At 38.2% G+C, this 17010-nt stretch overlaps 3 protein-coding genes across 3 annotated transcripts in view; 2 read left to right on the top strand and 1 right to left on the bottom strand.

Annotated features, from left to right (window-relative positions):
• pus10 (pseudouridylate synthase 10) overlaps positions 1 to 4513 on the bottom strand; it is a 22135-nt gene extending 17622 nt beyond the window's left edge. Inside the window, exons 1-7 of the mRNA XM_015380933.1 lie at positions 4375 to 4513; positions 4108 to 4206; positions 1949 to 2083; positions 1595 to 1855; positions 1390 to 1476; positions 1279 to 1313; positions 1031 to 1196 (exon numbers count right to left, since the gene is read on the bottom strand). Coding sequence (XP_015236419.1) covers positions 1031 to 1196; positions 1279 to 1313; positions 1390 to 1476; positions 1595 to 1855; positions 1949 to 2083 — 684 coding nt within the window. The 5' untranslated portion in view covers positions 4108 to 4206; positions 4375 to 4513. The remainder of the gene's footprint in view (positions 1 to 1030; positions 1197 to 1278; positions 1314 to 1389; positions 1477 to 1594; positions 1856 to 1948; positions 2084 to 4107; positions 4207 to 4374) is intronic.
• cct4 (chaperonin containing TCP1 subunit 4) lies at positions 4423 to 13099 on the top strand. Its single transcript, XM_015380957.1, has 13 exons — positions 4423 to 4697; positions 6938 to 6990; positions 7067 to 7156; positions 7239 to 7347; positions 7498 to 7762; positions 7849 to 7981; positions 9979 to 10118; positions 10196 to 10292; positions 10502 to 10612; positions 11983 to 12113; positions 12382 to 12616; positions 12756 to 12869; positions 12946 to 13099. The coding sequence occupies exons 1-13, from the start codon at positions 4592 to 4594 to the stop codon at positions 12958 to 12960; spliced, it is 1599 nt and encodes a 532-aa protein (XP_015236443.1). The 5' UTR covers positions 4423 to 4591; the 3' UTR covers positions 12961 to 13099.
• A 3029-nt stretch (positions 13100 to 16128) lies between these two features.
• The window catches only part of fam161a (family with sequence similarity 161 member A), an 8173-nt gene continuing 7291 nt past the window's right edge, over positions 16129 to 17010 (top strand). The window contains exon 1 of the mRNA XM_015380934.1: positions 16129 to 16368. Coding sequence (XP_015236420.1) covers positions 16213 to 16368 — 156 coding nt within the window. The 5' untranslated portion in view covers positions 16129 to 16212. The remainder of the gene's footprint in view (positions 16369 to 17010) is intronic.

The following is a 17010-nucleotide window of genomic DNA, read 5'->3' on the forward strand; positions in this document are numbered from 1 at the left end:
ATTTTTTTCCTCTTTATTGTTTTGATTTTTTTCCTCTTTTGCACATTTTATATGGCCATTTGGATGTTACACTGCTGTTGTAAATATGTATAAAATTTTCCTCACTATAAATACAAGGCACTCGCAACTGCAAACTTCTAGTCTCTGTCTGCTGTTTCATGAGTCGTATCTATCTTCTGAGAACTAGCCTATTGACCTTATTGGTTATGATCCATTTGCATTCATTTAAAATATAGTATACTGTTGTTTTTTTACAGATATGCTACATCTGTCAGGTTCAGGAGCTCAGAGGTCGCCGCTTTTCTTCGTAACTGGTTGGTCAAAATGTTTGAACCCGAGTGCATAGTTTACTGGCTGGGAGCAGCTCAACTCCAAGTGATCAACGTTAAACATAACTCGAGTCATTTTAGTCCTAAATCAAGAAGTCAGTAAAAATAACACCAAGGACGGGCCGGATGTCCTTGGTTTGGTACAAACGGTCCTCAGTTCGATGGTGAAATCAGAGATATGGTCCTCACTCTGATGCCAAGATAAGAGCAAACAAACTTTCTCTCAGGATGACCCTGCTTTCAGCTCCATAAACCCTCAGCATAATGCTGCCACCACCATGCATGAAAAAAGGCATGATATATTTAGGCAGTGTGTTCAACTCTCACGTTTTGCATGGAGGCCAAAGCGGATATTTTGATCAGATCAAGTGACCTAAGCAGTGTTTGCATGTGACAGACTGTAAATGGGACATCTGGTGGGGTTAGTGGTTTGGATTCCATATGGGCTAAATACAAACACGTGCTACAGTTTTCTCTCCCTTTTCTGTCATGAAAGCTGTTGATAACTTGGTTCTTTTCACATCACAATTATGCACCAGTGAAAAATCACTTTTGCAAAGCATTGTATTTATCTTTTATGGGAAATCTCCAGATAATTTAGAAGGAATGTTTTGTATTTCTTTTCTTTTTTGCTTTTTTTGTCATTTGTTTTGTATTTTGTTTCAGCAGGTATGCAAGTTTAATTTAACATTTATTTTCACTGAGAGTTTAATATCCACCGGCTGTGCTTTCAGTGTCTTGATGCGACCTACCTTACCAACCACAGCAACGCCGACAAGCTCTTTTGTGACCAACCCCTGGATGATCCACTTGAAGGCCTCTTTCACCTGGATGACATCATCTTTGTCCAGCACTAATCCCTTCTCTCTGTGAGGATAAATCAACCCTGACTGACCAAATCTTTAGAGACAACGACTCTCAACATGTTAAACAGAAGAGAAATCTTTACCTGACTTCCTTCTTTACGTGGAGCCAACAGGAGTGCTGCAAGGTTAGAAATATGACATTGACACATGATGGAGAACAAGATGAAAGAAGTTGTCGTCTGACAGGTACTGACCTCACGCACACAGAGCTGCGCCGGCAGAGAGACGGACAGGACCAGCGTGTCAAACTGGTAGTTTTCGGCCTTCACTGTCTCAGCAATCTATGAAAAAACACCAGTGGACGGCTGGATTTTAACCGTACGGCTGCTGACATTTTAAAAAATCTAAAAGCAAAATGCATTAATTAAAAAAACAGAATACTTTAGGACAGGTGCGCACCTTTTTTGCCTGAGCTGGGCCACATAAATCCTGAAGGATTCCCAAACACACCACACAGACCAGGGCGGCAGAACCCGACTCTGACCCATCAGTCTCTGTGGGATCCGGCTTAGCTCTTTTACAGGGAGGCTCTTCAACAGCTAAAGACAACGCCGCATCATGGGATTTGATGATCTCATGGGTGGAGGTTTGAGGCATTGAATCCTGAGCTTCATTGGTCTCCTTTTCTTTAATGAAAGCCTGTAGTTCTTTAAGCGTCTCCTGTAGAATATGAAACATTTGCAAAATGTCACTGGATGTTGATTTTTTTAAGCTGGATACATTAGAAATAAACAGAAAACAGCAGAATGGTACCTGATGTGCTTGTCGATAAGCAGCCTGGACGCTCACGCAGCAGAACCTGAGGACACAGCGAGCACAGCAGCCAGCTGACAGCAGCTTCTTGACGATGGGTTTATCCTTCTCCTTCAGAGGCAACATCACTGTCATCTGCAGGAAGGGAAACAACATTTGATCAATTCAACTAAAATTCAATGAAAAAAAACCTTAGAACTCGGTTTCTACAGACAGAGGCAGGAAGTAATTAGTTATATTTACTTTAAGGAGACGGTTTACTGTGCCGTACTTCTTACTTTTATTTAGTAGTATTCTTAAAAAGTATCACTACTCCTACTTGACTAAAATCTCTGACTACTCTGTCCTCTGTGAGTAGTGGGAACTATTCCAAAATCAGGTAAGCAGTAATTCTGAGTCATCCTCCAGGTCATAAAAGTCCAAAAAAGTTAAAAAACAATCCACTGGACTCTGTTTCCAAGATTGAAGATGTTTTGCTTCCCATCCAGGAAGCTTTTTCAATTCAAAATGTCAGAAATAGCATTTAGAATAGTGAGTTGGAGGCTTTATACAGGAATGAGTAACTCTAATTGATGCCATCACAAGTATTAATGACTCTCATATAAATTCATATATATATATATATATATATATATATATATATATATATATATATATATATATATACATATAAACAAGGCAAAATCCTCATCTTTTTACCGTCAACAGGCTGCAGCCAAGTCTGAATTCCTCGTTTTCCAGTTAATTTTGTTGAAATTTGTATTTTCCCCCCATTCTCTTTTTCTCCGCCTCGGGCTTCCTTTCTGAGCAAACGATCAACCGGAACAAGTTCTATCTGATATAATATATCTGACGAAATTGTTTTTATTTACTTTTTTTTTTATTTTGAATAAAGATTTTAAATGCCACGATTATCACATTTAATGAAATGTAATGCCAATTAAGGCCCTAATTAAATATATATATTTTTAATGACCTTTTAAAGCCTTGTTTTGGCTTAGAAAACATGCAAATTGAACCGGACGAACGGGTCCAACCCTTTGGAATGGGGGTTGTTTGGGTTTATTTGTTAGCCTGCAATACCCCATACCTGTCTATGTCTGGGAAACGGGGGTCGTTAAAGCGAATTGTTGGCCTGGCTGAAGAGGCGGGGTCCTCTTTCCCCCTGTAAAGCGGGCGGGGCTGCCATGATAACATAGGAATCAACTCAATCGCTGAATTGTAGGTTTTTGAAAGCTGAAACCTGAGCCCACCCCCTCTGTTTAAAGTTTTTTTTTTTTTGTTTCTTAACATAGATGGCTTCATTCCTGGATTTGAAGCGAAACGTCTTAAAACCTGGAAACAAAGTCCAGTGGATTGTTTTTTATCCTTTTTGGAATTAACATTGGAAGTTTGTTACCCTGTCAGTTCTCACTGTAAACATAGGTTTTCTAAGTTTTATTTTTGAAAAAAAATTGGTTAAAGTATCTCTTCAGCATAAATTTGTTCTTTCATATTTATGACCTTTATTTGTATTCTTCAGGCATTTGAAAATGCCAGAACTTGAACATAAAGTCTGTTTGCCAGCATCATTAATAAACATTAAATCTGATGTTTTTATCCAAAACTTTCTCAGTACTCAAGTACCCTTTCTATCGAATACTTTTTTACTTGAGTAAAAACATGTTAAAGCAGAGCTACTCTTACTTGGTCACAGTTTTTGGGTTCTCTGGTCAGACTGAGCATTTCATTTCATTTCATTTCAGGCTGTTTGTGTCCCTTTCTTTTCAAATCCCAATTACAGCCTTACTTTCATTATATCAATTGCACAAGGGGGCATAACCTAAAGGATACTGTTAATATATCAACATATTAAAGTAGTGAGAGGTTAGCATTTAGCGTTAAATACGTGTGGAACTGTGTATTTAATTCTGATACAGCAGTATGCAAATGTTTGAAGAGCCGTCAAACATAATAAAAAAGGATAGTTCATTATATTCTGACAGATTGCACCTGGATTATTTGATTGATATGTCTGTAATAGAAGTAGGAGCACATCTAAAACTCTGAAAACTAGCTAACAGTAAGCTTTGGGAAGTGGAAATCGGGAAGCATACTCAAAGGAAGTTCACATAAAAAAATAATAAAATAAAAATAACCCGAAACTGAAATGAACCTACCCGATACGGAGTTTATTCTGGACACAAGAATAGAAAGAAGCCGAGCAGCATTTGCTTTTCAGTGAGGCGCTTTCTGCATGCCTGCTCCCGCAGTCCAAACTAATCAAACCAGAAAAGAATTAGGAGATAATATATGTCTTTATTAAACGGTATTGGGTAATTTAAAACACATTTTAATTCAAACTATAATCTTATAAAAAAATTATGCAAGTTAAGTCATATTCAAAACAAAAAAACATTATTTTTAAATCACCGCTCGACACATACTGCCTGATTACGTCATCTCCATGCGTCGGGGTCTTGACAGCCGGGTCCTTCCTTTCCTCTGTGGCAGCCGGTGGCTCTGGAAGTTTCTAACGGCACCCGGGGATCACGCCTCAATCTAAGTCCATCCGAGGCCGAACCGCGGGTTTCTAGCCACGAGCCTTCATCTATTCACCTCTTAAGCTTCATATCAATATTTCCCATCGGATATTAAGACGAAATGCCTGAAGCCATGGCGATGCCGAAAGGGGGCAACAAAGGAGGGGCGTATGTGGACCGCGACAAGCCGGCCCAGATCCGCTTCAGCAACATATCTGCTGCCAAAGGTAGGCCGGAATGCTAAAGGGTCTCTGGACCTGCGGATGGTGGGTCTGCTCGGGGCGGTTCCGGTTCGGCAGCGTTATTTTCAGTATTTTAGAGATTTAATTCGGGCTTTATTTATTTTTTCTCAGTGTTAAATAAAAAAACTGCAATTAAAATGTCCCGTATGAGTCTGGAAGCTTCTCTGGAATCATTCAATAATGGGTGTTTGGCTGCTGATGTCCATGACTGGTCAATATCATCTTAGCACTTGGAAGACTGGTGCATCAGAGGGCCTGGACTGATCTACGCATGCATTAAACTGAGAGGCTAAACAAAACTACTTCAGTACTGTTTGTTTCTCAATCATGTATTTTGTTGGCATAAATACAATTTAATCATTTTACTTTTAATAATATTTTGGAGGCTTTGGACAAAGTAGGATTTACAGCCTTGGGGGCCCATATCCTTAGGCCCCTAATTGTAAATGCTCATTACATCAATCATTTAAGGTTCTTAAGAACTGTGATCTTAGTAGGGAAAAATAAAACTGTGCATTACAGAAGCCACAGAAAACAATCCTCAAAGTCATGGCGCTTAAAATCTGCCTATATTTACAATTTTAATTAGAATAAAATAAAAAATCTCTTTATTTTCCCCCAATGGGGAAATTCTGGTGTTTACAGCAGCAAAAAGATTATAGAAAAAAAATTGTCAAATGTGGACCTTAGAAGGGTGTATAAAAATAATATATTAATCAAGAGTTAAATGATAAAGAATGAAATAATTCAATTTGGTTTATTTCTAAAGTGCCAATTCACAACACGTCACCTCAAGGCACTTTACAATTCAACCAGAAAATACGGTTAGATTGATTCAAAGTTTTCTATCTAAGGAAAACCAGTTGATCACATTGAATCGAATGCAATCCCTCACACTAAGCATGCTTGTAGCGACAGTGGAGAGGAAAAACTCCCTTTTAACAGGAAGAAACCTCCAGTAGAACAAGAGATACAAAAAGCAGCTGTAAAAGGCGGCCCTGTCCAGGAAACACACAGCCAGGCAGCCTGACATGGAAGTTAATAATGTACTGTTTAGTGTTTTAACAATATAAAACTAGAATACTAGAAGTAATTAGAATCAAAAGACAGAACCTGAGCTTCTTTTCATGTATTATGCATGAGTCTAAGAGTTTTTAGATGTGTTAACATTTTTCACGACTCTCATTTCAGTTTTGATATAAAAAAAAAAAAGCAAAACTGCAAAATCTGTTTGACTTTTGTTGAATGAAATTAGAAATTTAGAATCCAGTAAAAACTACATCATGGATCAATTAAAACCCAAGCATTGAAAAGCTGTTCTTTCTTCTTAACTTTGAAAACCTAAATAGGGGAAGTAAATGAACTTTTTTTAAATCTCATATACATGCATACACGAATACCTCTTCTAACCATGAAAGATTTATTTGTATTGAATCATTTTAACTATCATCTGAAAAAGGAATTGAAGCTGAAGCCTCCAGCTTGTAAATGCCTTTGTGTTAACAACAACAAAAAAAGAATATTGTTAATGTGTGTGTATATATATATAGATATATATATATGTCACACTTATGTTCTTTGATTACCTTCCGCTACAGCTGGCAACATAAGCATTAATTTACATTAGATTATTTTCTTATTACAATAACTAAATAATTTCAATTCAGCGTTAGGGTCATTCCACAGCTTAACCTTCGAAACAGAAACTCGTCTATTTTTATATTAGTTCTCATTTTACATGGTTCAAAAATAGACAATCCCTCTTTTCTCAACTGAAATAAATCTTGTAAACAAACAGAGGAAACTGTTCATTGCTCTAAAAAGTACCTTTAGTATTTCTGAATATATATAATATCCATGAATTTTTAAGAAAATGAATCTGCAAAGAATTAGTTGGTTCATAATATATGATATTATTCTAATGGCTCTTTTCTAAATCTTGATTATTGGGCTAATGTTAGGTTTATAATTACAAAGATCTAGATTTCAGTATTTTCCTTTATAGGGAAATTATGACTGTTTATTTTGAACCAAAATGGCCTCTTATCACATTGTCCTTATTTTTGCCCTTTAGTCTTTTAACATAAAAATGTCTCAGGATGATAAAATGATCAAACTATCTACTTTTCTTGTTCATCCAATCTTTCTGCTGTAGAGGTGAAATTCCCATCCAGTTGTTGTGTGTTTTTTTTCCCAATCTGACTAAACCTGTGTTTGATTGACAGCTGTTGCAGATGCCATCAGAACCAGTCTGGGCCCCAAAGGAATGGACAAGATGGTTAGTGGGAGAACGTTTCTTTACCTCCTGTCCTGATTTAACCAAATGATTGAGCTGAAGCTGTGTTTTTTTCCAGATCCAGGATGAGAAAGGTGATGTGACCATCACCAATGATGGAGCCACCATCCTGAAGCAGATGCAGGTGCTGCACCCTGCTGCCAAAATGGTGAGACTGCTACTTTGCCCTGTTTCTTTTTTTCCAATGAGGTGACAGAGTTGGTGACGTTTTCTTCCGATCTGTGTTTCAGTTGGTGGAGCTGTCCAAAGCCCAGGACATAGAAGCCGGTGATGGCACCACCTCTGTGGTGGTGATTGCTGGAGCGCTGCTGGATGCCTGCTCCAAACTGCTGCAGAAAGGTCAGACCAGCAGCAATTACTCTGTTTGGATTTTTTTTCCTATGTGTCGTAGAAGCTTGTTTTGTAAAACTTTTATCTGCGTTTTTGCTCTCCGAACCGTTTTGAGATGTTTGGTTTCAGCTTTGTGTTTTCTGCCCTGTGATTGGTCAGGTATCCACCCCACCATCATCTCGGAGTCGTTCCAGAAGGCCGTGGATAAAGGCGTGGAGGTGCTGACCGCCATGAGCCGCCCGGTGGAGCTGGGCGACCGCGAGACGCTTCTCAACAGCGCCACAACATCGCTGTGCTCTAAGGTGGTGTCGCAGTACTCCAGCTTGCTGGCGCCCATGAGCGTGGACGCAGTGATGCGCGTCATCGACCCGGCCACAGCCACCGGGGTCGACCTGCATGACATTAAGATCACCAAGAAGCTTGGGTGAGTGTGCCTCATTTCTCTTCTCTTGTTCTAAACAGTTTTGCTTGTGGCAGCAGTTTTTTTTAATTGTGTGTTTTTGTTCCCAGAGGAACCATTGATGACTGTGAGCTGGTGGAGGGACTGGTGCTCACTCAGAGGGTGGCCAACACCGGTGTGACCCGTGTGGAGAAGGCTAAAATTGGCCTCATCCAGTTCTGCCTGTCCCCTCCCAAAACTGATGTAAGTTGGCGGATTAAATAGAAACCAGAATGTCTGAGATCAGAATGATTCCTCTTTTAGAGATGGATGAATCTCTCTGTCTGGGATCAGAACTGATTTGTTTTCACTTTACTAGATTTCTGTGCTGCGGTATAAAATAAATTTACAATTTTTGGTCTTTAATCACATCAACCAACAAGAGGTAGCCTGATAAACCAGACTAAACGTGAGATTAAATGTGTAATTTAGTCTGGCCCCGAAGAATGAGACCTTGGAAGATTGTTGAGAACAACCGCTGTCTGTTCCTATTGGCCAACGCTCTGACCAATGAGCGCAACTGACTGTGACGTAGGAAGTGCGACAGAAAGCTGGTGGGGGAGTGTAGATAAACAGCCTCTCAGTAAAACGGCGAATACGTCCTTCTCTTCTTGCTCACGTTTCAACGAAAACCACAAGTCTAATCCTTCCAAAAATGATTCCAAAGCTGAGTCAAACCAGAACTGTTCAGTAGTTGTTGCCATCTTCCTTGTTGTGCTTCTCCAGTTTCGTGCAGCCTTGTCGTCGAAACCCCGCCCGCTTTGCATCCAAAAATTAAAAACACATCGCTGCGTTGTGTTTGGCCAGCCAGTTTTAGGGCCTGAGGCATTGATCAAGGCCAGAGGCTCAATATCTCTATATTCTATTTGGGTTTGTTGTGTTTAGGGGATAATCTGAATTTATTTCAGAGTCTCAGACCTTAAAGTAAACAAACTGTCACCATCCAGAAGGTTTGTTGTTTGATAAACTGGCTTCTGTTGTTTTCATTTGGGCTACATAAGCTGGCTAGCTCTGAGCCTGACTCAGTCTGAGACTGTTCTCCCTGCTGCCCTCTGGAAAGAGGCTTCGCAGCTTTCACTGCAGGTGCAGCAGATTCTGCAACAGCTTCTTTCCCACCGCCATCAGAGAGCTGAATGTAGAAAAAACTCTAAATCACGTCACAGACTCTGCATCACGCTGCATATCAATGCGTTTTTGTTTTGCCCCATGTTTTTTCTCCCGCAGTGTTTACATTTGATCACTGCTGCCTTTTAAGAAAATGTAAAAGTCATGAGAGCTGTACAAAACAACATTTCAGGTTGTATACGTTCTGTTTATACAAAATGACAAAGTTTGTCTTAGTCTAAGTTACCATGACAATTAACCCAATTTAAAGCAGTTGTGTTTGTTTATTCAAGCATCAGGGGGCTCAATAAGTGACAAACACTTCTCTAAATCCCTTTCTATTTCCTGACCACCTTAACGGGACTCGGCTCCAAACAGAACAGCTCCAGTCACGCCCTAAATAGACACCCTGCATTGGCTGGGGCTTCAGCAATATTTTAAAACCTCAGCAGATGGCCGGTCTCACTGAGCCTGGTTCTGCTGGAGGATTCTTCCTGTTAAAAAGGAGTTTTCTTCTCCACTGTCGCTACAAGCATGCTTAGTGTGAGGGATTGCTGAAGAGTCAATTAATCGATCAGCCGGTTTTCCTTAGTTAGAAAACTTTAATCAATTTGACTAGTCTGTGTTATATCAGTTTTTTTTTTTTTGGGGGGGTGTCTTAAAATATTTTTTGTTGCTGCATTTAAATGAATATAAATATTTTGATGCTAAAATCTGAACCAGATTTCAGGTGCCGGGATCTTTTTGTTACCTTAAAATAAAGACATTGTGATCTATTAGAGCTGCCGTTTTAAATGAGCTGTTTTTTGGGGATTCATCTTCATCTGTTAAATATGGGGGAAAGATTTTTAAAAGTGTAGACCTCCATTTTCCTTCTTTTTTTTTTTTTTTTTTAAGTCAAAGCAAGATTCTTCTTCTTTGACTTTTTTTTTCCCTTTGTGTGTATATATACACTCATCTTTTATTTTTTATGTGTGCAGACCTATGTTTGCCCAAACCTTTAGATAATTTCCTCATCAACATGAAACTATCAACAAAACTCCTGGGAAATATTTAATCTTTTTTTTTTTTTCCCTCCTGTTCTGTGTGGATTGCAGATGGACAACCAGATCGTGGTATCAGACTACGCTCAAATGGACCGTGTGCTGCGGGAGGAGCGGGCCTACATCCTCAATTTGGTGAAGCAGATCAAGAAAGCCGGCTGCAATGTGCTGCTCATCCAGAAGTCCATCCTCAGGTACAGAAGTTCACAACGATTACATCACAGGGTCCTCTCACTTTGGGATGTTCTGACTCCAAATGTTTCTGTCACAGAGATGCTCTGAGTGACCTCGCTCTGCACTTCCTCAACAAAATGAAGATCATGGTGGTGAAGGAAATTGAAAGGGAGGACATTGAGTTCATCTGCAAGGTGGGTTCTCCAACCTTCCACGGTTCACCTTATACCTCCTACAACAGCACTCGCTGAAAAATTTAATCTGGATATATTGGAGATTTAGTCAGAAAACCAACAACTCCATCTAAATGTCTCATGTATTTTCTAACCCGCCTCCATGTTTCTTAGAAACTGCAGAAACTTCAGTAGTTGTTGAATAAATTGAGTCCCTTCCTTTGCTTCAGACCATTGGAACGAAACCCATCGCCCACATCGACCACTTCACCCCCGAGATGCTTGGAACCGCCGAACTGGCCGAGGAGGTCAACCTAGACGGATCTGGGAAACTCGTCAAGGTCAGTCCTTTTATGTTCAATGAGGAAATTAAAAACAAAGCAGGTTTGTTATTATCTACCAGGCTTTTTATGCGATTCCTAAAGTCCCTTTTTTTAAGATTCAGTCACTTTAAAAACACAAACCTCTGAACATCTCATTGGCAAGAAGGACTCTATTGTTGAATGGAAGCCATTGGAAGTCCTGCTAGATTAGAAATCTGCAGCCTTTAGAGTCCAAAGAGCCACTTTGACCCTCAGTTTGAGCCACTAACATTGCATCACCTTTTGAAAGAAATCAATATTTATGTAGGATTTTATTTGTAAAGAATAATTTCTTTATTTTTTGTAGGTTTAGAAAATTTTTGTACTTTTCCATGAAAGAGGGTGTTTAGATTTCCCTTGGTGGGATCTTAATATTTTCGAACATAGTTTCAAACTTAATAAGAAAATGTATTTCTTGTGCTTTGATTGTGATTCTGTTGTGGAACTTTATCAAAAGGAGTCAATAAGACGAAACAAACTGATAAAACCTGCATTACTTTCATATCTAGATTCTATATCATCATTATTTATGTATTTATAAATCAAAGTTTTTAAGAACCACACTGGAAAGTCATGTTTCTCATGGGAAACATGAGACATCGCTGATTGGACGACGGCGCCGTTTGATCCTTGAACCGGAAGTCATTCTGCCTGCCGCGGCTTTTGAAAACATGGATACTAACTGAAATTTGGTGATTAGTCTTGAGCATATCCAGTATCACCTCGTACGTATGTCCTGATTCAAAATATTCCTGGATAACGGCAGCTATGTTTGGGGCGCCGACAATATCCATGTTTTCAAAAGCCGCAGCAGGCAGAATGACTTTAGGTTCAAGGGTCAAACGGCGCCGTCGTCCAATCAGCGATGCCTCATGTTTCCCACTGGTACCTACCTTTTCCGGTAGGTTAATGTAGTTGTGTTTTCCTTAATGCAGTTGCACTTTTAGATTTATAGTTGCAGTTTACACTTCAGGGCCACCATAGAAAGCAGCTCTGAACACGACATTCCCTCTCTGAAACCTGTCAGTCATCACATCCTGCTGCAAGAATCCTTTTCTGCAGCCGATCGGCTCACTGTTCAAAGTTAATGGGGAGATGATGAAAGCAAATATAAGTCCATCTTGGATACTTTTTTATAAGCTAACAAAATCCTTTAGACTTATTATAGGAGTATAAATATATATGGATGCCGCACTCTTCAGGTTAGATCTGTTAAAATGTTGAACTCGTTTCTTTTTTCCCTCCATCTCACTTCTCTATTCTCTTGTTTTATCGAATAAGATGCTGATGAATAATAATTCAGTAAAGATTGAGGTTGTTTTGTACCTTTTTGCCGTTGCTTATTTAAGATCACAGGCTGCAGCAGCCCAGGGAAGACTGTTAGCATCGTTGTTCGGGGATCCAACAAGCTTGTGATCGAGGAGGCGGAGCGTTCCATCCATGACGCGCTGTGTGTGATTCGCTGCTTGGTCAAGAAGAGGTCGGTCCTTTCTGCTAATTTAAATGATAACTTTTTATTTTTTTAACGCTGGCTCTGCCATGCATCCTCTGACAAAGGCGCTCCTGCTTTGGTTCCTCCTGCAGGGGCGTAACAAACAGAGGAACAATAACGCAGAAAGCTCACCGCTTATTAACTCCTGGTTGTTTCTGCAACTTGGCTGGAGGGCCTTCTCACATTAACAGCAGATCCTGGTTTGGAGGGAGTCATAGAATTTGGCTGTAATGCTAATCGGTTCGATGTCTTTCAGGGCTCTGATAGCAGGAGGTGGAGCTCCAGAGATCGAGCTGGCGGTGCGTCTGGCAGAGTACTCGCGCTCCCTGGGTGGCATGGAGGCCTACTGCGTGCGGGCGTATGCCGACGCCCTGGAGGTGATACCCTCCACGCTTGCTGAGAACGCAGGCCTCAATCCCATCTCCACGGTGACGGAGCTCCGAAACAGGCACGCACACGGAGACAAGATGGCCGGCATCAACGTCCGCAAGGTTAGCATGCTTACCTTCTGCTAGCAATGAGCTAGCTGTACTGCAGCTGTTTTTTCACATGGGTTTTAGAAAGCGGGCAAGTTTTGGGACCTTTTGATGGTTTTGATTTAACAGAGGTTTCTGTTTCTCTGTGTCATAGGGAGGAATCTCCAACATCCTGGAGGAACTGGTGGTTCAGCCTCTGCTGGTTTCTATCAGCGCACTTACTCTGGCCACAGAAACGGTCCGCAGCATTCTCAAGATTGATGATGTGGTAAGTAATCTACAGTTTTACTGTTATTTGATTTTACAGAATGACTTTTGGCTGAAAAGTTTTATTTGTGTTTCAGGTGAACACCCGATAGGTCTGTCCAGTGAAGATATGAAGTCTGTTCGTTCTGTGAGGGATCAAAAGACCTTTGCCATCTGTCTGCTCAGATTTCCACTGTAGTTGTTACTTTGCCTAATTTAAATAAAAAAAGGCTTTTTTTTGTTGACACTCCAGCCTGGTTTCCTTTTCTTTTTTTTTTCCTACAGCAGAATAATGAAAGTTTTTATGTTTAATGTAGCAATTATTTGATTATTTTGCCTTAATTATAATTGTAAAGCTTTTCAGAAACGTATTTCTTGACGTGCTTTTTGGATTACTTACAACTGGTTCTAAAATCATAGCTAAATAAAGAAAAATAATATAATATAATAATAATAAAAATAAAGAAAAACATATATAATTCAGAGAGAGTCGACATCCATCCCACTTTAGATGATGCAGCTCTTCTTTCTAGAACTTTCTAGTGCTATTTTGTCAGTCTTCATCAACCCTGACCACCCAGGAAGCAGAGTCCTAGTTTAACGCACCTCTGCAGCTTCTCTACTGTTACCCACTCCTTATCCCCATCTAGACGGTATCAGACTTTTTTTTTTCCATGACAAAAATCAAATAAATTAGAAAAGAATCCCAAATGAGTTAATTGTGATAATCTAATTAAAATAAAAATAACTAAAATTGGGAGAACATTAAAAAGTTAAATGTTTTAACATAAGACCTCTTCAAAAAGTCTGCTAGTTAATGACTTGATTTATGATAAATCGAATTATGTGGCCTTGCATAAACTTTGCTGCAGCAAGAGGATTATGTGAGCATAAATGAGGCAACTAAGTTATTTAAATTTTCTATCGATATCGATCTATTTTTTAAAGTAAGAAAGTATTTTCTTTTTTCCAGCACATGGGCCATCTTAAGTATAGTCACACCTTAGAAGACTAGAGGTCTATCTATCATGGCATGGGGAAAATGTTTGTATCTGACCTTTAAATGGGATAAATACCCTCATTTTAAATTGTTTGGATATTGTAAACCGCAAATATTGCTAATATCTTCCAGTATTCTAAACATCTGAGAAAAGTTGGTCTACCCTTAATTCAGGAATAAAACCCTTATTAAAGTATATAAAAAAAAATAATTATTTCATATACCGTATATTTCTTAAATCTGGTTCAAAAGATGTGTTTATTTTTCCCTGTTTTTTTGTTCTGTTTTGTTTTTTATTATAAAAGCAAACAGGAACAATTGTATTGAAAAACTGAAAGAAATAAAACAAAAGTGTAAGGTTGAACAGCAGGAATGGGTCAATAAAAATACAAAATGAAGAAAAGTGGCAGAAATTAAGGGCCTGGTTTTAAACTTTTTGTTGTATTTATTTAGTAAAAGGAGATTGTGGGTTTTTCTTTTTATGCCTCCTACAGAGAGCCCATGGGTACATCAAAAAGCCATGCATCTTAGGTTAGCTTAATGAATGAATTTAAAAAATCCCCTTCAGAGATAATAGTATTTAAGAATGTGCCTTTTTGGAAGATTTATCTTTGTTAACTTTACTAATATTGGTTGAAAGTGAAAGTCTGGAACAGCTGTTCTTGGATTGCTCTATAGTCCAAAGCTTTCAGCTTGACTTTCTGATGTGGATCCAATCTAAAGGAATTAAGTTACCTGATTTTACCATAAGAGTAGCTTTATTTGGTATAGTTGCGAAAATTCAACATAATTTTGGTATTAATATTTTTATTCTATTAGTTACATTTTATTTACACAAATGCTGTTACTTAGAATATAAACCAGTTATATCCCATTGGAAAAATGAGACAAAATCTTATGTTAAATCTTTAGAATTTGTAAGAACAAAAAGTGCTTGTAATTTTCTTTCTTTCGTGAGTAAATTTAATCTGCTGGTTTAACGCCCTGTTCTTGAATCTATGTATAATATAATGTTGCCCCTTTATTATTATTATTTTATTATTTTACTATTATTATTGTTCCCTCTCTGTTTATATTTGTGTTTCTTCTGTATTAAGATATGNAGAGGATTAGGGCCACTGGAAAAAAAAAAAGTTTACTGATTTTAAAATTTTATTTCAATTTAGTATGGGAAAAAAGTCAGAATTCTGACTTAAATCTTAGAATTCTGACTTTTTTCTCAGAATTCTGGCTTTAAATAAAATTTAAAAATCTGTTAACTTTTTTATTTTATTTTTTTCAGTGGCCCTAATCCTCTTCCGTAAAATACTGGTTAAATAAAGGGGTTTTTTTCTTTCTTTTTTTTCCTCAACTTTATTGTTTATAACATTAATTACATGTTTCAGTAGGAATCTCCATTTAGCGTTTTTACAGAAAAAAAACGACTTAACTTTTGCAAGGCAAAGGAAGAAGGTACAATTAAATTAACAGAAAAAAAATAAAATAACAGGCATTTATAATAAATCATATTAAACATGACATATGTAGAATTCAAAATCAACAATTAACAGAGACATACTTATTTAGGCAGTGAGACAAATCATGTTAACTTGAGTTAAAACACAAGAAATCGTGACATGTCGTTACATAGCTTTTGTATATGTCCATATTTGTCTGCTAACAAGGATAAAGATGAATAGAAGAATTTGAGTTCATTTTTAAAACATATAACTGAAGGTTCTTGATTTTTCCATTTACATACATGTATATGATATTTTCCCATACTCATGACAATATTGATCATGTCCGATAAATCTTTCGCAATATCATTTTTGTATGATAGTATGTGATTTATATTAAATGGTGTTATATTTTCTATTTTGCATGTTCTGCCAAAAATTACATGTGACTCATTTTTGTTTTTGTTTTTGAGAAAAGGAAACCTTACCAATATTACTTCCAGAAAGCTCAAAAAACTATAACAATCTGTTCCCAACTAGAAATTCTAGACAATTTAATGTTGTAGAAGATATATTTATTTGTATAATACATACACATATATATATATGACACTCCCCAGCGCATATGTTTGTATAATTGCATGTTTTTTTTCTCCTAACTGTACTTGTTTATTATGACATACCCCCTGGCATATTTATTTGTTTGTTTGTTATTTGCTTATATATTGTTGTGTGACTTTAAGTGAAAAAAAAAACAAAAAACAATATCACTTCCGGATATAACGTCACTTCCTTCGCAACCACGCTTCTCTGTTGCTATGGTCACTTTCCGCTGCCTGGAAACAGAGCCTGCTTGACTCTCGTTTGTTTCCTCTGTAATAACTCAGTTTATCAGCAGTTTAACCGACAAATAATAACTTTAACCAATGGCGAATCCTCACCGCACCAACATTCTGGTGACTTCGTGTCTGAAGACCCCGGTGGACCCTCACACCAAAGCCCCGTTAGCTTCATACGAGCGGGACAGAGTCCTGCCCTTCACGGCCAGGAGCCACCTGGACAACCGGGACTACGAGAAGGAAGTACGTACGGTGGGGTTAATAATGGGATTTATCTGAACAAATATTCACAATTTTAGGTCTGTTTGTGCTATTAAAAAGAAGCTGTGACATGTGGACGCACTGTATATATATATATATATATATATATATATATATATATATATATATATATATATATATTACAAGGTTTTGTAAAATAAGTCACTTCAGGTTGGTTATCAATACCTAACATGCAGGTTCATCTGTTCTGCACACACACACAAAATAAAACAATTAATAAATGCTTTGAAATTAGGGGCTAAAAGACATTTTAATTTGCTTCTCTATGTAAACTTTTGAAGCAGCTTACTGACATATTTTGCCTGATTTTTTTTAAGCTGTATTTTTATCATGTCAGATTAAGATTAAATGAGCTGAGACTGAATCTGGTCTGATTTCTGAGTCCACAGGCTGCAGACGGTGTCATGGAAAACACTTGACCTCCATGATTTGTTTTCCTGACTATTTTTGGATTTCCGTCTGGGATAATTACTGCAGGTCACATCCAGTCCATAATCCCATCCTCCTGTTTGTCCTCTGGACGTCAAGCCTGCCAGCTTTCCAAGCGGCTCACTGATGCTTGATCAGGGGGGGGGGTTACCATTAGGCAATATTGGGCAGTTG

This window comes from Cyprinodon variegatus, unplaced genomic scaffold, assembly GCF_000732505.1.
Source record: "Cyprinodon variegatus isolate N-32 unplaced genomic scaffold, C_variegatus-1.0 Scaffold225, whole genome shotgun sequence".
Classification (NCBI taxonomy): Eukaryota; Metazoa; Chordata; class Actinopteri; order Cyprinodontiformes; family Cyprinodontidae; genus Cyprinodon; species Cyprinodon variegatus.